The 23,028-nt window shown below is 53.5% G+C and overlaps 2 protein-coding genes across 9 annotated transcripts in view; one reads left to right on the top strand and one right to left on the bottom strand.

The window, feature by feature from the left end:
• The window catches only part of Tmprss3 (transmembrane serine protease 3), a 22,020-nt gene extending 14,055 nt beyond the window's left edge, over nucleotides 1-7,965 (bottom strand). The window contains exons 1-4 of one of the 5 annotated variants that reach the window (XM_015478800.2): nucleotides 7,411-7,965; nucleotides 2,245-2,355; nucleotides 1,296-1,412; nucleotides 803-926 (exon numbers count right to left, since the gene is read on the bottom strand). In XM_015478800.2, coding sequence (XP_015334286.1) covers nucleotides 803-926; nucleotides 1,296-1,412; nucleotides 2,245-2,355; nucleotides 7,411-7,504 — 446 coding nt within the window. In that variant the 5' untranslated portion in view covers nucleotides 7,505-7,965. Of the gene's footprint in view, nucleotides 1-802; nucleotides 927-1,295; nucleotides 1,413-2,244; nucleotides 3,627-7,410 lie in introns of those variants that run through there. The other 4 variants (XM_015478799.2, XM_048803711.1, XM_048803712.1 and 1 more) reach the window with 4 other exon arrangements.
• A 6,701-nt stretch (nucleotides 7,966-14,666) lies between these two features.
• Nucleotides 14,667-23,028, top strand: part of Ubash3a (ubiquitin associated and SH3 domain containing A) — a 33,056-nt gene continuing 24,694 nt past the window's right edge. For 2 of the 4 annotated variants that reach the window (XR_007347822.1, XM_048803715.1), the window contains exons 1-5: nucleotides 14,667-14,853; nucleotides 16,589-16,642; nucleotides 19,110-19,296; nucleotides 20,447-20,645; nucleotides 22,689-22,858. Coding sequence is in view for 3 of the 4 variants with exons in the window: in XM_048803715.1 (XP_048659672.1) it covers nucleotides 14,741-14,853; nucleotides 16,589-16,642; nucleotides 19,110-19,296; nucleotides 20,447-20,645; nucleotides 22,689-22,858 (723 nt within the window). In the remaining variant the exon portion in view is untranslated. The remainder of the gene's footprint in view (nucleotides 14,854-16,588; nucleotides 16,643-19,109; nucleotides 19,297-20,446; nucleotides 20,646-22,688; nucleotides 22,859-23,028) is intronic. The other 2 variants (XM_048803714.1, XM_015478802.2) reach the window with 2 other exon arrangements.

The following is a 23,028-nucleotide window of genomic DNA, read 5'->3' on the forward strand; positions in this document are numbered from 1 at the left end:
TGAACTTGTCCCCGCGGGTCTCTGAGCGTAGAGCCCGCGTAACTCTCCAAGGCAGCTGTGGGAGCGACTGTAGCAGTGCTAGGGACGCACGGGGTGTGAAACCAGGACTCTGTGGAAGGTCGGAGCTGCGAGGCTTGGAGGCCCCCGTTTCCCGAGGTGCAAACAGGGCTGCAGCCCACGCTGACCAGAGCCGACCCTGCCCAGTCCCTAAGAGGAGTGGGAACCCAGGAGCTGCCCCTGCACACGGGGAACCCGAGTGAAGGGCAGTGAGGCGAGGCCAGGGCACCAGGGAGGGCAGCAGCCATGAGGAGTCACAAGGAGGGCGGCCGTGTCGGGCCGAGGTGTGCCCCAGCGCACCAGCCCCAGACGCAAGCTGACCACGAAGCAGAGGATCCCCTGCCCGTCTTTCTTCTGCCTGCGGCTAAACAGTGTCTCAAGCCCTGTACTTCACACCTCTGGCTTTTTAAGAGATGAGTGCTGCAGGGTTCTTGGGAAGAACACACAGACACTGAGGTGGCCACCAGGAGCAAGGAGGCCGTGTCCACCTCTGCCACCGGCTGTGGAGTGGGGAGCCAGAGCCATCATTTTTCAACTCCAAAGCACTTGTTGCAAGCATCCGGGGTCCTGGCCTGACCCTGAGGACCCCACACGTGGTTTCCTGGGCGACTTCAGCGAGTCACTTGGGCTGTCTGGGCTGCTCCTCTAGAGATGCTGGCTCACAGCTAAGCAGAAGGGGCTCAGCTACCTGCGGTGACCTTCACTCTTGCTGCCTGGCCTGGGGTGGACACGCTCCTGAACTTACCTGGGGAACCCCAGCTGGGCACAGGCGACGTTTGCATAGTGTCCTTTCCAGCCGTCGGAGCACAGGGTCCTCCACGAAGCAGCTGTGAACACCTGCAGCACCGTGTTCTGACCGCTCACCCGGACTGGCCGTGGGGGAGGAAGGTCTGTGAGCGGCCATGCAGGCTGAGGCCTGGGCAGAGATGGCTCTAAGGCCAGCTCCAGCCCTCCCCCTCCACATCTGGCCTGCGGCTCACCCACAGCTGCCGCCCCCACAGAGCAGGGGCAGCCTTACTGTCGGCACCGAGGCCTCCTGGAGGCCTGGTCTCTCTGCTCCTGTAGCCTCCCCAGCTCCTCAGCCCTCCCTGGTCTCCCAACATCTCCAGGGCCTAGTGATAGCTAAATCCCGGCTGAGGATGGGCATGACCATGACTGAGGGAAGGCCTCAGGTGGGAGGGTCCGAGCTGGTCCTGCCGACCCCCTTCTGTTCCTGCAGTGAGCAGGCAGCACCTTACCACACCGAAATTCATCCTCCCCATCTCTGCAGTCAGAGACCCCGTCACATCGAGCTGTCAGTTCAATACACTTAAAGGAGGAGCGGCATCTGTACTTCCCAGAGCAGTCGAAGTGGACTGAGGAAAGGGAAGAGGGCAGGAATGTTAGCAAGCAGCTCTGTCAGTGCACCGCACTATCAACTGTCCACCTGCCACGTGGCGCTGACTAGCCCATTAATAATGAAACCTGTCTTGAAATTGCATCCTCCTCTGTGGCCTATTTCTTCCAGACCAGTTTTTGTGCTGAATTCCAGAGGGAGGGGCTGCACCCCACTTTGTCTTACTATGTGGCCAGGCCTTGGAAGCACAACTAAACATGAATTTAGACTCTGGAGGGTTCAAGGTCAAAGAAAACCACCTGGCAGTGGGCCAGCTAAGCCGGTAGCCCTGACAGAACCGCTGGGCCTCCCGGTTTTCTCTTAACTCTGGGCTGGGAGTGGATGGACTGTGGACCACGCGACCGAGCAGGTGGCATTGTAAACTGGTCTGTGATTCAGTCGTTTGAAGGAGAAGCTGAGAAATCGTTCCCTCCTACATACCCTTTCTCCAACGACCCACTTTCTCAAAAGCCACACGCACCTCTCTGTGAAAGTATCTGGAGAACCTGGCGTGGCCTGAATGCCCCCTTTGTCCCTCCCGCCCCCAGGGATTGTTTCATCAGCTGCCTCTGGACACTCCTCCCTGGCCGGCTCCTTGGTGACAAAGCTCCAAGCGTGGCCAACAGCTCCTGCGAGCCCCACCAGGCTTGGCATTCATGCAGGTAAACAGAGCCCCCAGTCAGCAAACCAAAGGGACAGCAGCGCCCAGTAGCTAAGGCTGAGGGCAGCAAGACCCTGGAGTGAGGAAGCACATGAAAGTGTAAGTGCTAGAAGGAGCATCGAGAGCCTGCTGGATAATGGACGGTACTCACTGCCCAGGCCAATGGCCAGCGCCAGGATCAACGCGATGATCCCCACGACGATGATTGGAACAAACTTCAAGGGCAGCAGAGACAAGATCTGGGCTGCCACCGCGTCTGCATCTGAAAACCAAGGGGGGCACAGAGCACCCGAGCAACAAAACTCAGAGTTTAGCCACTCATCCCCCCAGTGCAAAAGGCACCCCCAAGAAGGTGGCTTAATTAGAGAAAAGGCCACATTGTCTAGAAGTTCAGTGCTCCCCGGTCCCACTCCAGCTGGTCTGTCCATCCTGGACTGAAAGATGGAGTGAGGGTTAAATGGTGGACCAAGAAGGACAGGTTGACCTCCGTACCCCCAGGCCTCTGAATGCCCCCTTATTTGGGTTTTTATGTAGCAATCAACTCAAGATGCTGCCCAGGGGGTGGGCCTGACCCAATGTGACTGAAGTCCTACTAATGGGCAAGTCAGACACTGAGACAGACACACATAGAGGAGGATGGCAGGGAGGGACACAGGGAGCAGCTGGGGCAGAGGACAGCATGATGTGCCCGGAAGTCAAGGAATGCAGGAGGTTGCCGGAAGTGGCCAGAACCTGGGAGCGGCAAGGGAGGGCCCAACAGGTTCCCAAGGAGGCACCCTGCTGCTGTCCTGGGTTGGCCCCCAGAAGGGAGACAATGAATTCAGGCTATTTTAAGTCACCCAGGTTTTGGTCCTTGGGTTCCATAGCCCCAGGACACTGGTTCAGAGGGAGAAGGAGCCCCAGGTCCCAAGGATGTGTCTCTATAGAAGAGGACAATGTGTAAATCCTGGACAGGGTCCTTGAGGCAGACTCCCAGAGAGTCCCCAAGGCAGGACAGGGACACACTTTTCCATGTTCTTGCACAGACACCGACATCCTCTGTTCTTGATCGTCTCTCCAAGGATGTGTGTGGAGCAAGTGGCCTTGGGAAACAGAGACAGCATGTCCCTCAGGGCAAGGACCGGTTTGCTCACTGCCCAGTTTGATAAATTAAATGTCTTTTTCCAGAGCAAAGTTCACACAGTTCAGCTTGCAGCCCGTTACAAATATTAGGGTGCCCTTAACTACAGGTCCTCCAGCTGTGACACAAACCTCCCGCATGCGCAGTATACACCTGGCTGCTCCCCAACTCTGGAGCCGAGAGTGGTGACCGGAGCAGCAGGCACAGACTGGATGCTCAAGCCACCCGCTGTGCTGAGTCATGTGTCCCTGTCTCCAACACAGGACTCTCTTGTCTCTGTGGCAGGCCAACCTGTTAGCTTGTGAGAGGGTCAAACTTCAGACCCTTCACAGGTCTTGCCCACGGAACCAGGCAGATTTGGTGGAAAAGTAAATGTAAAGAGCACTGAGATACCCAGAAGTGCCCGCCTCTCCGGGACACCAAGAGTATTTCCACTGTTGCTCCTCCTATCAGGAAGAGCAGATCATTCCACACAAATTATCTCATAGCTCTGCTGATGTCATGTTCATTAACAACGAGGAAGGAAGGAACCCCAAAGGGAAGAGAGCCTGTGGAAGATCACGCCCTGCCCGGCGGGGTGGGGGGAGACTCGCACCTGCCCCCTTCTCCTAGTCTTGGAGACGTGGAATGGGGAACTTGCCCAGGGGAGACCTGGACAGACCTCCCTGCCTGCATTGGGAACCACAGCTTCACCCCCAGCAACAGAGTGTGATTAAAAATGGTCAGTATCACCTCAGGCAGCTGAAGACAGAATTCAAAGACAAAAATGGTAAAAAATAAATAAAATGGGAGGGAAAAGAGGAAGCAGAAGGAAAGGGTAAGAGGGGACAGAGAAGTAGAAGGCAGATGATCATAACCCACTCAGAGACTAGAAATGAACAGCAAGTGCTTTATATTTGGCCTGAATGGGCTGAGCAGCTTGTTCTTGGCTGTATCCCCAGTGTCTTGAACAGCAGCATTTGATAAATACTCATTAGATGTGTGTATGGAAGGATTGATGGATGGATGGATGGATGGATGGATGGACCCATTCACAATAGCCTCAAAAATATATATATACTTGGGAATCAATCTAACAAAAAAGGTGAAAGACCTCTACAATGAAAACTACAGAACACTAAAGAAAGAAATTAAAGAAGATCTCCCATGCTCTTGGATAGGCAGAATTAATATAGTTAAAATGGCCATCCTACCAAAACTGTGTATAGATTTCATGCAATCCCTATTAAAATCCCAATGACATTCTTCATACATCTAGAAAATTCAATCATGAAATTCATTTGAAAAAATAAGAGGCCCAGAATAGGCAAAGCAATTCTCAGCAAGAAAAGTAAAGCAGGAGGTATCACAATCCCATAACCTGAACTATACTACAGAGCAATAGTAACAAAAACAGCATGGTATTGACACCAAAACATACATGCAGACCAATAGTACAGAATAAAAGACAGAGACAAACCCACATAAAAATGGTTATCTCATAGTAGACCAAGGCACCAAAAACATACATTGGAAATAAGATAGCTTCTTCAAAAATGGTGCTGGGAAAACTGGAAATCCATATGTAGCAAAGTGAAATTAAACCCTATCTCTCACCCTGAACAAAATCAATTCAAAGTGGATCAAAGACTTAGGCACTAGAACAGAGACCCTGTGCCTAACAGAAGAAAAAGTAGGCCCAAATCTTCACCATGTCGACTTAGGACCTGACTTCTTTAACAAGACTCTTAAGGTACAAGAAGTAAAATCAAGAATCAATAAATAGAATGGATTCAAGCTAAAAAGCTTCTTCTTAGCAAAGGAAACCATAAGATAGTGAGAGAACCTACAGATTGGGAGAAAATCTTTACCACATGCACCTCCGATAGAGCACTAAGCTCCAGAATATATAAAGAACAAAAAAACTTAACACCAAAAAAACAGGTAACCCAATCAATAAACAGGCCAAGGAATTGAACTTCTTCTCAGAAGATGATATATAATCAATCAACAAATATTTGAAAAATGCTCAACATCTCTAGCAATTAGAGAAATGCAAATCAAAAGTACTCTAAGATTCCATCTCACTCCAGTCAGAATGGCAATTATCAAGAATACATGCAATAATAAGTGTTGGCAAGGATGTGGGGAAAAGGTTCACTCATACACTGCTGGTGGGACTGAAAATTGGTGCAACCACTATGGAAAGCAGTATGGAGAGTCCTCAAAGAACTTGGAATGGAACCACCATTTGACCCAACTATCTCACTCCTTGGTTCATACCCAAGGGACTTAAAATGAGCATACTACAGTGACTCAGCCACATCAATGTTTATATCAGCTCGGTTCACAGTAGCTCAACTATGGAACCAACCCAGGTGACCTTCAACAGATGAATGGATAAAGAAAATGTGCTGTATACAAAATTAAATATTACTCAGCCTTAAAGAAGAATGAAATTATGGCATTTGCAGACTAAGTGGATGGAACTAGAGAACATCATGCTAAGTGAAATAAGCCAATCCCCCAAACCAAAAGCTGAATGTTTTCTCTGATAAGCAGATGCTGATCCATAGTGGGGCAGGGGGAGAGGGTAGGGAAGAGTGAAGGAACTTTGGCTTGTGCAGAGGCGAGGGAGGGGAGGGGTGGCAGTGGGGAGGGGAAGGACCGTAGAATGAGACAGACATTGTTACCCTACGTACCTGTGAGAGTGCACTACTGGAGTGACTGACCATGCACAGCCAGAGGATGGAGAAGATGTATTCCTTTGTGTACAGTGTGTCAAAATGCATTCTGCTGTCATGTATAACTAATTAGAACAAATTTTTTTAAATTCAAAAAAAAAGAATGAATGGGTGGATGGATGGATGGATGAGTGGGTGGGTGGGTGGACGGGTGAGAGGATGTGTGGATGGATGGATGAGTGGGTGGGTGAGTAGGTGGGTGAAAGGATGAGTGGGTGGTTGGGTGGATGGGTGGGTGGATGGGTAGGTGGGTGAATGGGTGGATGGGTAGGTGAATGACATGTTGATAATGGAAACAGTTTTAACATAATATGGGAGGCCAATTCCTTTCAGGGTGACACATCTAAGGCTTTGAGCCAGCAGGGGTTTCTCTTTACCCTCATCCCACCCCCAGAAGGAGTCTCCTCCAAATCCACTAATCTCTACTGAGACGTCCACCATTAAAAGAGTCTGCAGGAACCCCAAGTGTGACCTGCTGTGTGTATGTTTAGATTTAGAAATTGACTCCCAGTGTGGGATCAAGACGGACACCGAGGGGGAGACTGCATCAGCCCCCGTTTGCCGGCAGTTCCTCTGCCTCCAAGGTGCTGTGGAGCTGTGGCAGCCCCACCCCACCCTGTATGTCCTGGGGACAGGACCAGAGTGAAAAGCCAAAAGCCTCTCTGTAAGAGGGGTGCAAATGGTCAGTGGGAGAAACTGCAGCCTCTCTGGGAAGGAGCCCCTGGCCGCTAGCAGAGTCACAGCCTCCACCCTGTGCTCAGCAGGGAGCGCAGCATGCTGGCCTCCCTGTGCTGAAAGGGAGAGAGGTGCCCGAAAGCTGGTGAACTGGTGCCCCAGCACTTCTCCTCCTAGGAATCCATCCAACCTGTCATCCTAGACCCAGGCAAAGTCTGCCTGTAAGACCCCGAGAGGAGCACCATGTATCATATTGGCACATGGGGACAGCCTGAGCCTCCGACGGAGGGAAACCGGAATGAGAAATGGCAAAAGCCTGTGGAAGAACACGCAGAGAAACTTCAGTGACACAGAAAAGGGTCGGCAGACTTCCGTCAGGACCAAATGCAGACACTTCAAACTTGATGGGCATTTGCCTGACCTACCACTCACTCCCCTGTCCTGGCTGGAAGGCAGTCAGAGGCAGAGTTCTCTGGAAGGACGGGGGGCCACGGCTACTCAGGACTTCCTGGAGTCCTACGAGGCTTTCTGGCCAGGATCTGACCCCTCCAGGATTGACCAGGACAGCTGTGGAGCCCCCGTCTCCAAAAGCCTCCCACCAGAGAGGTAGCACCTGCCTTCAGCAAGTCAGCAAGCGGCTGAAGGAGACAGTCCCTCCTGGTCCCCCTTCTCTCTGGGACCCGGCAGCCCTGGGAAAGGCAGGCAGCCGGCTGTCAGACATGCGGACGTAAGGAGAGACTCTCGGCCATAGTCGTCATCTTTCTGTGAGCACCACAGCCTCTCACCTGGTTCCACCTACCTGGCACAACAGGACTTATTTTCAGATCATCAAGGCCAAAGAGTGACCGGAAGGAGAAGGGGGCCTCGGTGGCCGGTGGGTCGTTTTCCCCCATGGTGACTATCTCAGGGCCTCTGAGGTTTGGCTCCACCTCCACCTCCACCTCCTTTAGCCGAGGAGAACAGAGACATCATTCCCCATCCGTAGCTCCACTGTCAGAAGTATCTTTGTCACATTTCAAATCTGATCCTGATCAATTCCACATCTGGGTTTTTGTTGTTGTTGTTTATTCTGAACCACAGAGAAGCTATTTTTGCCACAGAGTTGAAAAAAAGAGCAAAAAAACTTGATTCCCGTACGACAGTGGCTTTCCCATTGCCCTTTTAACCTGCTTGGCATCAATCGAAAGGCTCTTGGGGAGAGATGTCCCTTGGTCATTAGCAGTCCCGTGTTGTTGTGCCTCAGCTGAGAAGCTACTTTCAAAGTCGTTCTGACTGTCTTCACCCACCCCCATGAGCAGACCCCTGGGCCCTGTGACACTCCTGCCACATACAACAAGTTTCCACACTCACATGAGGTCCCGTCCCCAAAGGTAGCCAGCACCAGGGAAGGGCGCCCGCCACCGTGTTAGCAGCAGCGCGGTGTCCCCAAACACGCCCTTTCCTGGCTCCCACAGATGTGACCTAGTTAAGGATGGGAGATGGGAGCATTCAGGGCCTCTGGGGCCCAGTGCTCCCCACAGAGCCAGGCAGCCAGGAGCTCTGGCCTCGGTCACACCTGGGCAGCCACACCTGCTCTTCTGCAAGAGAACGCCGTGGCAAGGACAGGAGGGCTGAGGCCCATCTCAGTCACTCCCCCACTCCAGGAGACCCCAGGAGCCAGGAAACGGCAGAGCACACAGGTAGATAAATGGCAGGCCTCTCTCCCGGTGTCAGGTGTGGGCTGGCGAGGAACCTTGCCCCAGAGCTGAGACCGGAGAACCCACAGGCTTGCAAACGGGGGCCTTTGATCTGCCCTCCCTTCCTTCCTCGCTGCCCGTTCTGAAAAGGGAGCCACAGCGAGCCTGGCTCCACAGGGTCTGACACACGCTAAGAGTTGCGGGCCAAACAATTTCCCTGCATCGCGGGAGCGACTTGGAGGAATATCTTAGAAAATTAACCAGCTCGCGCGCGGCGGAGCTCGGCTTTGCTTCTTGCTGATGCTTCTGCTCATTATCAGCCTGTGGCAGATGAGGCAGTTTATCTTCCTAAAGGGGTAAGAATTCATGGAAAAACTCCCTCCGAGGGCGGCACCTGCAGCAGCCTCCACCTCCGGGCAGCACCGCCCCTCCCCGGCCCTCACTCACCATTTCTGGAGCCGCCATCATTCAAAGCAGAAATGATTTCCTTTTTCATTATAGAAACAGGCACAGTGGTGAACAGCCGGCCAAGGGGGAGTCCAGCCCGAGGAGGCTTTCACCAGGTCACTCAGCCTTGTCGCCTTGGTCATCGTGGCCAATGGCACTGCTGCCGTGCCTGTGTAACCCAACCTGGACGTGGCTATCAGGTAGCCCTGGCTGGTGTGGTCAGAGAGGGGAGGGGCACGTGTGAGGGAGCCGCTCGAGGGGCTTTGCACAAGAGGGCTCTGCAGGGCACCACTTGCTGGAAAGGCCTCAAGAGCCCTGCCCACAGCTGCTCGGGCAGCCAGGAGAGGGGCAGGAAGCCTCTGGAGGGGATTCTATCCCTCCGGGCTACTGAGCGTGGTTCGGTCCTGCCCCCGCCCATGGACAAAAGACAGGCTGAGCGTGCTCACTGCAGCAAGCTCTGTGCAGCCATGCTGGGCTCTGATCCATAGGGACACTGTGTCCCCAGAGGCTTCTGCATGCAGATGCTCCAGAAGAGAGGACACCCTGTGTGGGAGGAGGGGCGAGAGGAGGCCCGTCCAGGTGGAGCGGCAGGGTGGGAGTCCTGCCTTCCCACGTTCATTCACGCAGACTGGCCATGTCCACCAGGAGCCAGGCGTCTGGAGCAGACAGCAGGACACTGAGCCCTCGCCGGTGGCCTTAGATGATGAGAAAAGGAGGGGGAGAGGGTGGCTCAGGACCGGCTCTAGAAAGGAGGTGATAGGACAATGTGAGTCCTGAGGAGCAAGAGGAGAGCTGCTCCTCATGGGATGACCATCAACTCAGAGCCCAGGGAGAGGACACACTGGAGAGTCCCAGGCCCCCAGAGAGGGCCCCAGGCCGGGAGAGAGAGGAGTTGGAGGCCTTGGGCGGCAAAGTTAGCCAGGCCAGCACACAGGCATGGAGGCCGGGACCTCAAAAAGGACTTCAGTTCGCTTTCTGTGTGATGGAAGCCACAGGGGACGTGAGCCAGTAGCCAGGTGGACAGGAGGGAAGCACAATGAGGGTGGGCACTCAGGCAGCTGCGGGAGGCTGCTGCAGAGTGACCCAAGGCTGTGACTTGGACCAGGGCTGATGGCAAACATGGTGGGAACCGTCAGGGTTGGGCTGGACAGGGAGGTAGAGGTGGCCGGGTTTGCCAAGGGCAATAGCCAAGAGCCGTTCTCAGCCAATCAGGGTTTAGTTCAGCCAGTTTTCCGCCTCCCCGTCCCTGCCCACCCCCTGTCAAGGTCTTGGATTCACCGAGGTCCCCCAAGGTCAGGTTCCCTCCTTACCTCTTTCTAACCACTACAGTCCTGGGCAATCATTTGCCCCCGAGACTGGGACAGGAGAGTCTCTAGCTTTGACTGTGTGCTGCAGGTGGAGTATCCTAGAGGACAGTCTGGAACATTCTCCATTCACAGCCCCATACTTCTGGCACCATGGTGACTGCGATGGGGGGCCCGTATACACCAATGGGATCAAAAACCAAAGTGGGCAAAGGACACTGAAGAGACACACAGATAACCAAGAGCCACCATGAGCACACCTTAACAGCAGAGCCAGAGCAGGCCAACGCTCACCCCCGCTGCCCAGCGGGTCATGAGGGTGGCTGCACAGTACCTCCCCAAAAGGTCAGCTATAAACCAGTTCCATCAAGCTCAAAACAGCCCACCAGGAACAGAAGCAGCAGCCGGGGCTGGCCCACGGCCTCGTGAAGCAATGTTCCAGGGGCCTGGGGTGGAGCCTGAGAGCAGGTGTCCCCTGGGGAGTCTCCTGGGCACTCAAGGGAAGCGTTGAACCATTGTGTTCAGCTTGTCACCTCTTCAGTGAGTCGGAGGAGACGCTGTCCATTGGGGTCTTCTTCTTTCTCTGTTGGAGACAGATTTCCTAGTTAAGAAGAAGGGACCGAGCAAGACAGGGCATTTCCCGGCTGGCACAAGTCAGTTATTCTTCTAAGAGACGAGTAGAGGGGCTGGGGGTGTGGCTCAAGTGGTAGTGCACCCTCCTGGCATGCGTGGGGCACTGGGCTTGATCCTCAGCACCACATAAAAATAAAATAAAGATATTGTGTCCAACTACAACTAAAAAAATATTTTAAAAAAAAGAGACGAGTAGAAAAATTTTAACGTTTCTAACATTTCAGGAAGGGCTTAAGGTTTTGAAGAGAAAAGCATAGTTGGATAGAGGGTACTTATCAGCCCACGCATCTTTTTCCTCCTCTGAGTAACAAGCTTTGTCTATTTCAACACTTTCAAGATCAAATCATTTGGTTATACAATTATTCATCTCTCAGAGACAGGACAACAGACCTGGAGGACATTACGCTAGTAACACACCAGACAAAGATGGGACTCACGGTCTCACTTGTGTGGGATCTACAAAAAAAGAAAAGCAAAAGCTTGAATGCATAGAGAAAGGCTGTGGTTCCCAGGGCAGCGTGGGGTGAGGGGAGGGAGCTGTGGACCGACAGACCCAGAGACGCCCTTATGGGAAGGAGGAGCCGGCCAGGAGGAGGGTCCAGCACAGCACCACAGCTACTACTGCCTGGTCCCACCTTGTGTTGGATGCTGGGAGCTATCCAAAGATTTAAGTGCCGTTGCCACACACACAACAGGAAGATGACCATGTGAGATGCTCATCTGCTTGAGTACAGTAACCATTTCACTGTGTATTTCAAAGCATCAATGCAGCTGGGAACCTGGCTCCTGGGTGTAGCATGGACTTAGAATGCACCTGGCCCTGGGCTTGATCACCAGCATCAAAAATAAAACAGAAAAAGAAAAAAAAAGACTGTTAAAAAGCATATTATAAAAATATAATAAACTCACATTTAAAGGTGAAATGCCAAACCCTTTTCCTCTAAGCTGTGCACTATAATCACCTCTGTTCAGCATCTATGAGGGTCCAAACCTGTGCAATAAGGCCAAAAATTTTTTTAAAATGTAAAAAAGAGAAGAAAGGAAGGGAGAGAGGGAGGGAGGAGGGTGCTGGGGAGGGAGGGAAGAAGGAAGAGAGAAGTGTAAGATGAAAAGTCATAAGCACTGATATGAAAGAAAACTAGACTTACTCTCAGTCTCATTTTGTACATAAAATACATTTAAAATGCTAAAAATAAATTATTAGAAAGAACAAATCCAGAAGGACTCTTGGATATACAGTCCATGTAAAAATACTATAAAGTCAATGGCACATTGATTTATCAGCCACAAAGAGTATGAGCATGAACATTCTAAAGAGATGAGTGGCATCAAAAGTTCCCAAATACTAAGAATGATCTAGTAAACACCACAAGATCTCCATACAGAAAACTCTGTAACAAAGCTAAAAAAAAAAAAAATTAAAACCTGGCAACTCTAGGCCAAGAAATTTGACAATCCCATAAAATATTTCTTGAAAAGTAATTTAATAAAATAGAACCACAAAGGAGACTTGTATACCCGTGAAGTAAATTAAAATCTAAAACTTCCCAACAAAGAAATTTTAGGCCCGATGACTTCACTGGTAAATCTTTTCAGCACTTAAGAAAGCAATGACACCAAGTTCAGGAGAACTGAGAGGGAGGCGCGTCCCTTGGCCTGACTGTCCCCTGGCCTCACCTTCTTCCCGCTCACCGTGGGGCAGCTGGGTCTGCTGAGCAGAGCCCCCTGTGGACGTGCCCACCTGGTCGGCCCATCTGGTCGCCAGCTGGGTTTGTCTGGTGCTGTCTGGGTTGTCCCCCGTGCACACGAGGTCTTTACGTGGACACACGTTTTTATTCTCCCTGGTAGGACGCTCAAGGCAGCCCTGGTCATGTGGTGGAAGCACCTTCACCTTTGTAAGAAACAGCCCAAATGCTCTCCCAAGTCGTGGGCACCTCGGATGCCTCGTCCTCTGGTTTCCACTCTTAATCTATATGTCACTCTCATCCTCTGACGGCTGACGATGCCCGATGGCGCGTCTTCTCTGTCAAATGTCTATTTTGATATTTAGCTATTTTTAAACTGGCTCGTTCTCATTGATATAATGCAACACGTTCCTATGGGTGATATTCAGTGTTTTCTGAACACAAGTCCTACATCAGGTATGTGTGTGCTGACATTTCACCCAGTCTGCAGCTTGTCTTTACGGTGTCTTTCAATAAAGCCAAAAATTAAAAAAAAAAAGTAAAAAAGAGAAGAAAGGAAGGGAGGGAGGGAGGGAGGGAGAAGGGTGATATAGAAGACAAGAGTAGAAGTTTGCAATTTTGATAAAGTCCCAATCATCACATTTTTTGTTTTAAAGTTTATTTTTTATGTCCTAAGAAAGCTTGGCAAACTCTAGCACATCAAAGTCCTTCTTTTAGAATGTTATGGTGTTAGATTTTACCTCTAAGTCCATCATAAATATGAGTGAACTTTGTGCGTGATGCAAAGCCAGGGTCAGGCTCAGCCCATGCCCACGGGCCCTTTCCCAGCACCATTTCCTGAAAGGCTACCCTTTCCCTATCAGGTGACATTGACTTTTGTTGAAAATCAGTGGGCCGCACAGGTTGGTGTTTCTGCACCCCTCACTGACTAAATTTAGGTGAGACAGCAAGGACCTAAGACAGCCAAGACAATCTTGAAAAAAAAAAAAAAGTCAGAGAACTTAACCCTGTAGTAATAGAGCAGCATAGAATGAGTTCACATATGGGCCAATGGAAAAAGAGGACCAAAAAGAACCATAAACACTCTATTACACGGCCAGTCACGTGACTCACAGAAATATGTGCTGAGATTCACTGGGCAAGTGATGGTCTCACTAATGGGAAAATAACTAAACTTTATCCCGACCTCGCACCGTATAAGTTGCTTCACACAGATCGTGGAGCTAACTACAAATGGTAAAAGTAGTGAAGTTCCTGGCACAAAGCCCAGGAGACTACCTTCCTCAATGTGCACAGAAAGAAATTGTGTGAACGGGATGCAGAAGACACTAACTAGAGTTCCCACCAGTGGATAAGCAAAAGCAAACCTCAGAAGATCTGGATAGGAGCTTCCCCAAAGAGAATATTCTAACAGCCAGTAAGACTGTGACACGGTGGCCCACACGGTGTCCTCCAGGGAAACACAGGGACAAGCACGGTGAGAGGCCCACAGGGTTCCGCCAGGATGTGGAAGGTGAAATGGCTAGTGGTGGCAGGGTGATCTAAGGTGCAGAGCACCCTTGTCCTCTGCTAGCTAGAGAGCAAATCGTCATCAACAGAGATGAGTGACATCATGCTTATCTAACTAGGTAGTACACAGCAATGACGGCAAATTAGCCACATCTGCAAGCAGTGATGTGGGTCAATCTCTTAAAAACCTGGCAAAGGAACTGGTCATAAAAGAGCATATACTATAGGGTTCCATATACATGAGGCTCAAAAACAGGCCAGTTCTGTGCTAGAGAGCGCAGTGGTTCCCTCTGCAGGGGAGGAGGAGATAGACGCGAGGTGGCTAGACGGGTCAAGGGGGCTTCTGAGGTTCTGGAAAGTTCTAGAACAATTTTTAAAATTAAAGTACAAATTGGTGAATACTAAAAGAACCAGAAAATTTTAGAGCCCGTAGGAACAATAGGTCCAGCATAGTTAAAGGTCTTGTTTGCACACGTGGAAATTGAGGCACAGGTGGCTAAGACCGGTGGGACCCAGGAGAGAACCTGGCTGCTGACTGGCGCTTCCCGGTCCTTCCTCCAGGCTCTCACATATCCGTGCTCCCGAATGCTTCCCAGGCACAGATGCACATCCCGTGCAGGACCCTGGAGGGCCTTCCAGACCAAACCCACCGTGGAAGCAGGTAGGGTGTCGCGCCTGCAGCCAGCGCCTGCAGCCAACACCCGCAGAGAGAAGGCTGAAGACCAATGATCGTGCAAACAGGATATTGGGTTGTGTCAGAAGACCAGAAAGGCTTGAGGTTTTTCTTCACAAGAAAAAGAGAGGCCTCCCCCTCTCCTCTCACTTTATCTGCTCGCGGCAGTGTGCAGGCGCTCTTGCACCACAGGCAGGAAGAGATGGCAGCGGGAGAGACTCAACTCTATGCTAAGGTCTCCAACAAGCTCAAGGGCCGCAGCACCCCCTCGCTCCTGGACCCCCTCCTGGCCATGGGCGTCCCAGCACACACCGCGTGAGTACTGTGGCTGCGGAACCCAGGAGCCCTGCTCTGGGCTGAGCCAACCCTCCTGCAGCCCCTGACACAGCTCTGGAGGGGCTTGTGGCACTGGCTTCCTGCTGAAGTGGCCGCCCTGCAGCGCAGGTGGTGTCTCAAGAGAAGGTCGTTCTCTGCTTTCTCTACACGAGATGATCTTGACCTTGAAAGACCAACGCTGCTGGCCGGCTCCTGGGGGACCCTGAAGTGTGTGCACATTAGAAGCCATGGGTTGCTATGGCTGCCCCCATTTCTGGGGGTTTGGAGGATCTTGGGTCCTCTGTGAGCCTCTAATGCCAGGACCTGCTGAGAACCATCAGAGAGTTTCCAAACTGCACAGGGAAACCATCCGTCCTCCAGGGAACGTCTCCTGGATGTCAGTAATGAAACCGAATGGCTAAGAAATCACAGAAACAGCACCAGTGCTGCCCTGTTACCCAGGGAAGGGGTTCACATGTGGATACTTGAACCCTGGAGTCACCCTACTCAGAGGAAAGAAATGATGCTGATAGTGCTGCAGCTCTCATAGCTGACCCGTGTCTCCCCTCTGGTCCTCTCCAGATTCTTATTCACAGGGAGAAATTGATCAGAAATATTCTAAGGTAACCTGGGGCTTGGGGAGGGGACAAGCTCTCTTCCACGGCAGAGCAACACCCGACACACTGGGGCAATATCTTTGAAGTTAGGCCCCTTTGTCTCCCCCCACATTAGGGCTTTGTAGTCACCATGATGCCTGCGACAAACCAGGGGTCTGTGAAATGGGGGTGGAGCAGGAGGCACCTGCTTGGCCAACATCAGGTAGCTCACACACAGCACCTGCTGCCCAGTGCTCCCTGTCCAGCTGCAGCTGTCGAGGACACCAACACCCAGAGGGGTAGCTGGCGGCAAGGCCAGGGCTTGAGCCAGCCCTTGATGCCCCTGGTGCCCACACTGTATTTACTGCCCAAGTGTGAACTCACTCTCAAAATCCCTCCTCGTTTTAACAATTAACACGTGTCGGAGCTCTTAAGCCAGCTCACCCCATCATAGGCTCTGCAGGTGGCCATGTACCCACGGTGTGTACCGGAATAGCAGCAGCCCTGGGCAGCAGTGACCCAGGGTCCTCAGGGAGCCCAGCTGGACCTGGACCACATGCTGAATTACTGCAGTGGCCACATCCATCCTGTTCTGTTCTGTTTGGTCCAGTTCAGCTAAATTCAACTGAACTCATCTCCCTCCAGGGTCACTGGCTGAACAAGGCACAGGAGGGCAGGGGGAGCTGTGATGGCCTCTGTGCTACAGGGAGGGGACGGGGGCTGTGGACAGCCTGCCCAGGCAGCTCAGCAGGAGGTGCTGCCCCAGAAGGAGGCACAGTGAGCCCAACCTTGAGGGATGTTGGGGTGCACTGCGTCTGCCAGGGAAGCACTCATCCAAGCCGAGGGCCCAGGCCAGCAACTCCAGCATCCACAGTGTGCTTCAGGAGGGGCAGAGGTCAGGCCCCGAGGGCATGGGCCTTGTCGCCCAGGGCTAGAGGTAGGGAGCCCTGGAAGGAAAGTCGTGGAGGATCCGAGAAGGTTGGACTGTCAAAAGCCACGCGGCAGCCCGGTAAAGGACAGAGACCGGGGCCTCAGGAAGACAGGCGCAGGGATGCTGGGGCCGACCACACCTGCTCCTCTGACCCTTTTCCAAAGTGGACAGCGTGGCTCTGAGCGCACCTGTGTTTACTCCTCTATAGGCTAAAAGCATTGGCGGCCACTGGGAGGAGGACAGCAGAGGAGGCGGCCGAGTGGTGAGTGGGGCCGGATGTACAGAGGGTTTGGCTCAAAATGCCCTGTGGCCAGGGCCCCCTGGGCGGGAAGGGGTTGCTGGGGAAATGCTAAGTGGCCTCCCAGTTCACATCCCCAGCATAAGGGCACCGGAGAAGAGCCCCCTTTAAAATAGAGGAAGACCTTGGAACAGAGATTGTTTCACCTAAAAATGTGGCTTAGGGCAGGGGGTCTGCCTCTGGGGCAGAGTGCATGCTGGGCCTGTGTGAGCCCTGGATTCCATCCTCAGCACAAAAACACTTTCTACCTCATCTAAACTTGACAGTCACAGAAAAAAAAAAAAATCCTGAGATTTGTTGAATAAATAGGGAGGAGCCATTTCTGCTAATATAAAAGAGAGGTCCCACACTGTCGAGCTACCTGGAGGTGGGGGCAATTGACTGGGGTCCGGGAATCCCCCTAAGGTGTGCCACCGTACACCTGGAGGGGAGCCCTGGGCTCCATCAGCTGCTCCACACTCCAAGTGGGCCCCTCGGTGAGCCACCCACAGCCATGGCCACGGGCCTGTTTTCTGCTCTGGAAACCTGGAGAGGGCTCCTTGGTCTCCCCCAGCCTGAATGGGCCCTGATGCCGTGCTCTACCCGAGGTGGGAAACCCCTCCTTCTTGATCTGCAGTCGCCCCAGTGAAAAGCAACAAGAAAAGCCAGGTCCCCTCAGCCGCAGCGCCCACCGCAGCACAGGATGGAGAGACTGACAATGGGACCAGCGTTCTCTGGGGAGTGCCCTCCTCCTCCTCCAAAACCCCAGAAGGGGAAAACAGGCAGCACCCCCACAGACAGGGAAACCCCAGAGCCCTCTGGGCTGGTCCAACCATAAAGCCAGGGACCAGAGTGGCACTAAACACCCAGCCCACGGCTGGGAGGGGCTTACCTGCCAGTTAAGCCCAGGCAATAGACCGGGAGACCCCAGGGAGGAAGAGTGGATTCCTGAGGCTCAGCCAGGAATGCACCCGACCTCTCCCTAGGAATCGGGAAAGCAGAAAGTAAGATTCCATGAAAACAAAGGGTGTCAGGGTGTCAGGTGATGTTGAGGGTCAGGGAAGGGGTCTTGTACCTGGCTCCTGGCTCTGTAGCTTGGGTGTCTGTCAACACTGGAAATGTGTACAGCTCTCACCAAATTTCACACTAAGCACGGCCCTAGAGACACACCAGGGCCTAGCGAGACATGCACAGAGGACTTTTTAAAAAGAAAACAACTCAGATGTCCATTTGTATGGAAATGGACAAGTGTGATCTCACACAGTACACAGGGACCCTGTGTGGAGCCATACCGACAGAGAGCCAGGGGTGCAGACAGTGAGGGGTGCACTCACCGACATGGCCACCCTGCAAAACCAGGCCTCCGAGCGGAAAGCCCCAGTGGCACAGTGATTTAAACAACAGCTTAGGATTTATGTAAACACAGCTGTGCTGTCTCTTCAGCTTGCTTAAATCCCCAGGAGGAAACAAAGCAGAGCCACCATCTGGGTTCACTCCAGAGAGGGAGGGAGGGAGGGGAGGGCGAGGCCAAGGGTCGTGGCCCCTCATCTATATATTCACATGAAGGAGAAACTATCTGCAAATAACTGAGGTCTTCCCCAGGATCTGTACACTGCTTTCTACACTAAGACTACGTCACATGCCCTGCCCTGAGCCACCAGAAATTCTTCAAAGCCATAATTTCCAGGGAATACATGCTAAGCAGATTCCCCATCATTTACCCACTCCCCCTGCTTTCCTGTTATAAATCAGTATTTCACATGGGAATTTTGCCCCACACTTTTTGCTTCTTCCCTGGCACAAATTTAAAGAAGTGCAGCTCAAGAGGCAGGCAATCCGAGGCTCTGCACTTGTGGAGAACCGCCGCACAGAGGTTGTGCAGATTCGCCCTGCGGCCTTGCTGCGCGATTGGCATGGCTGAGCACTGACTTTCACTCTCTGACAACACTCAGAGAAACGATTCTGTGTTGTTTGCATTTCCATTTTTATGATTCACGACAATGAACTCCTATTTGGGGGTTGTGTGTCATATTTCTTTGTCTTTAAAGTAACTCTCAGAACCAGAAGACATATAACAGCCAGCTAAATGTGTCTAGTCTTACTTTTTGAGTGTGTGTGTGTGGCTTTGATTTTCACATTTAATCTGAAGTTTTTGAGAAAATGAAAATGTGTTTTTCCACAAAATTTTAATACCACAGAGACAGATGCTCTGAGGTCATTTGAATGGCAGGCTCTATCTAGTCTTCCTGTCAGCTTCACCTTCCCCCTCTGGTGACACTGAGGAGAGCCTGTGACCAGCCAGGCCTGAGCCCACAGGGTCCCCTCCGCGTGAGGCCCCTGCTGTGAGCTCCGGCTGCCCCTCACGGGACGCTGCCCCTGCTGTTGCTTGTCCTTGGTGGGGACGGCTCCTCCGTCACGAAGCTGGGTAAATGTGGCCTGTTCTCTACTGTAGGCTTCGCTGTCACGGCAATGACCCTTCCCTCGACGACCCCATCCCCCAGGAGTACGCCCTCTTCCTCTGTCCTACGGGGCCCCTGCTGGAGAGGCTACAGGAGTTCTGGAGGGAGAGCAGGCGTCAGTGTGCCAAGAACCGAGCCCACGAGGTCTTCCCCCACGTGACGCTCTGCGACTTCTTCACGGTGAGTTGGCCGCGGTGCCTTGAACCCCGTGACCGTGGCCGCCATGGCAGCACTCTGGGGACGGGGGACAGGGGCTGGGACACAGCTGCTCTGTTTTAGTGAGGTGGTCCTGAAGGCAGTGTCCGTGGTTCCGTGAGTGGGGCGCCTGCTCTCCACCCGTCAGGGCCCCGTGCATGTTTCCTGGCTCTTTTCCAATTCTTCTTCCTCTCCCCAGGCAGAAGGAGGTGCTGCCCCCATGCCACCCCGTCTTTCTATCTGTGAATCTAGTGGCATTTTCGTGTCCTGTTAGGTGTGGGCTGCACCTTCCCAGGCTGAGCCCCCCAGGGAAGGCCATGTACCCGGAGACCAGCACAGTGCCCAGGCCAGAGTCAGGGCTTCCTAAATATGTGGCAAATGGGCTGAGGAATGGGTGGCTGTCAACAAGCCACCAACGTCAAGCTCTCCCTGGCTCACAGCTCAGCCCTCTGATTTAGAAAAAGATCAAGAGTCATCATCACAGGGTACCGGGGAGGTGAGAGGGACCTGGGGGCTGCTAGAGAGAGAAGGAAGGCTGGGGAGAAACAGGGAGGGACAGGCAGCCACCTCCCCTGGTCACCACTTCCCCAGAGGAAGGGGCGATGGCCCCGGTTCCCTGCAGGGGTACCTCCTGAAGCATGCCTCCAAAGCATCTGCCAGGCATTCTGGTGTGCCGGAGCCTCTGGGGAGTCTCAGGACACAGAACTAAACCCCAGGGCCAGCCAGCCCCATCCCCTCTGGGTGGGCTGAGCAGTGCCCCCCACCAGACTGCCTCGAAGTTGGCTGGAACCCTCCAGAAACCGACTCACACCACCTGAGAAAACCTGGGCCGTGGAAAGGTGTTGGCAGGGGGTCCGGCAGGGGAAGGGCAGAAGTGACCAGGAACTTCCCGCCTGGCCACCTGAAGGAGATCTCATTCCAAGAAAAGATTTTACCTGAAATACCTTTGTTAAAAACCCATGAGCACCAGGCATGGGCAAACCCACAGGCCAGATGCACAGGGATGCAGGCGGCCTCCCTCACGGCTTTGCACAGAACGGGGTCCCCTGCTGGTTGCAGCAGGATTCTTGTTAGGTGACGGTCGATGCTCCCTGGCAGGAGCTGAGGACACGGGTTCCCTGTCTGTCTCCCCCAGTGCGAAGACCAGAAGGTGGAGTGTCTGTACGAAGCTCTGAAGAGAGCCGGGGACAGGACCCTGAGGTCCTTCCCCACCTCGGTCCCGCTGGCTCTCCACTCGTCCATCAGCTACCTGGGCTTCTTCATCAACGACGGCCCCGCAGACATCATCCGGGAATTTGCCATGGCGTTTGCCACGGAAGCATCCGTCTTGGCAGGTAGGAGGCCCGGCCTTGTGCACCGGGGCCTGGCTGGTGAGATTCCCGTCAGTGCTGGCCCTTCAGTGCCCTCTCCTGCAGAGGACAGCTGGTCCTTCCTGCCCCCAGGCAGCCTGTCAGCCACTGTCCTCAGACAGGCCCAGGGCCTCCCCTGCTCTCTCTGCCCCTAGGTGGGTCTCATCAGCTGCATCGTTACGGGGAGACTGAGGCCACTAAGGGTAAAATGCCTGCCCAACATCACTGCCCTGGGTTGATAGTGTCCCCTGAAAAGCCATGTCCACCAGGAACCTCAGAATGTGACCTTATTTGGAAACGGGCTCCGTCAAGATGTAATTAGTTCAGACACAGTCGCCCTGGATCAGGGTGGACTCTCAGCACAATAACCGATGTCCTGACACCAAGAGAAGACGACACCAAGAGATGTACAGAGCAGCCCTGTGACAACAGAGGCAGAGAAGGGCATGATGTGACCAGAGGCCGCAGGAGGCGGGCAGGACCTCCCTGGACCCTTCAGAGGGAGTACAGCCCTGGCAGCTTCTGGACTCCAGAACTGCAAGAGGATGCATTTCTGTTGTCTTAAGCTGCCAGGTCTGTGGCGACCCCTAACAGCCGCCACAGGAAGCACACAGAGCTGACCAGTCCTAGTGGCTCTGCCTTGCTCCACACCACCAGGGGACCATGTGGACAGAGCCGGCTGGAGCCTCACGTCCATCTCCTGACCCTGACCCAGCCCTGCCCTGCTTTCCACAGCCCATGCTCTCAGCCTAACCCTGAGAGGGCTAGGAGGGGCCTCCCTTGCTGACAAGTGGCCAATTACGGTTCAGGAGTGTCCCTAGTCCTTCTCAGGGCAGTGTGGGAGGCCCACGCTGGCCATCCCAGCAAGACACAGCCCCAGACCTGGGCCTCGGAGAGGAAAGACAAGGGCCCATTCATAAGCCTCGTGACTCGCTCTCGTGTCCTGATGACAGCAGGCTGGGTCTTTCCCAGGCCAGGCTGACTCATGTGGCAAGCCTCCCTCCCTGCTGCTGAAAACGGGTCAGAAGAGGAACTTCCCACCACCCACACTCGCCCGCTCGGCCACTCAGCTCAGCAGCTCCGGCTTAGAGGCCTCGTGTGCTGCTCAGGGAGCACCTGTGGCAGGCAGGGCATGTCTGGGCCAGGCCAGGGCTCCCTGGAAGGCTCTGTGTCCTCTTAGGGGAACAGCCAACCCTGTCTGATTGTAAGTGACCTTTGTGGCAGGTGGCCGCCATGTGCTCTGGGCCCACAGGAGACTGAGCTGGTGGGCTAGTTCCCCGGCACCACCCCAGGAGTCAGCTCTGTCCTCCCGTCACTGCTGTCTGAATGGAAACTGAGCCAGGACACCACACCTGACCAAGGTCACCCTGCCGAAAGGGCAGAGGGGCCTCGACTTGGGCCCATCCAATAGCAAAGTCTGTGCCATCCCCACAGGACACCGACAGCTGCCCCAGAATGTCCGACACTTGGTGGCCAAGCTGCCATAGGATACAGGCTGCTCCGGAAGGGGGCCTTGAGGGCAGAGGCCACCTGGAAAGACCTGCGGCTTGACCACTCCCTGGGCTTCCTGTGTGGCTAAAGCAAGGAGAATGTTGAGACCCTGATGCTTCCCAGTTCTGCTTATCAAGTTTCTTCCTGAAACTCTTCCATGGAACAAAAAGCCCTTGAACTGCAGCTGTGGCCCTGAGTCCGCTGAGTCACCTGCACAACAAGAGCCCAGAGCCAGTCCTGAGAGTTGAGATCCTTTGTTTGGTCAATCAGCCTGCAAACTGATGGCCTTGACCCTTGACCACCTCTCTGAACCTCCTCTCCTTCCTTCTTGAAAATCCTACAGGTTTCCAACCCCCTTCCCTACAAATAACTCAGATGCCAATGAGGGCCTGTCCCCGCCTTGCTGAGGGGGCACCAGCACAGAGATGGAGGGTGGGCAGAGGTGGGAGGCGCTCTGTGTAGAGGCGCTTCCCGGTCTGGGGCATGTGGCGCTGGCTGCTTAGGTAACCGTCCTGCCCCATGTTCCCGATTTCCCAGACTGCTCCGTGAAGGCTTGTACCAAGCAGCTGCATCTGACCCTGGCCCACAAGTTCTACCCCCACCACCAGAGGACGCTGGAGGAGCTGGCTAGAGCCATCCACCCCAGCCACAGCTGTCAGTGGACGGCAGCCCTGTACTCCCGGGACATGCGCTTTGTACACTACCAGGTGAGACAACTGTGACCCAGGAGTGTGGCTGGACATGGCCCTCTCCACAGGAGACAAATGGACCAATGTCCTCCTTCCCAACAGCACTTCCATGGGGAGCCCTTCCTAGAGTGGGAGAGGACTGCTGTTCCTCCTCTGAAACTCTTGCCATTCAGAACCAACCTGTTAAG

Source organism: Marmota marmota, unplaced genomic scaffold (genome assembly GCF_001458135.2).
Source record: "Marmota marmota marmota unplaced genomic scaffold, marMar, whole genome shotgun sequence".
In the NCBI taxonomy this organism is placed as follows: Eukaryota; Metazoa; Chordata; class Mammalia; order Rodentia; family Sciuridae; genus Marmota; species Marmota marmota.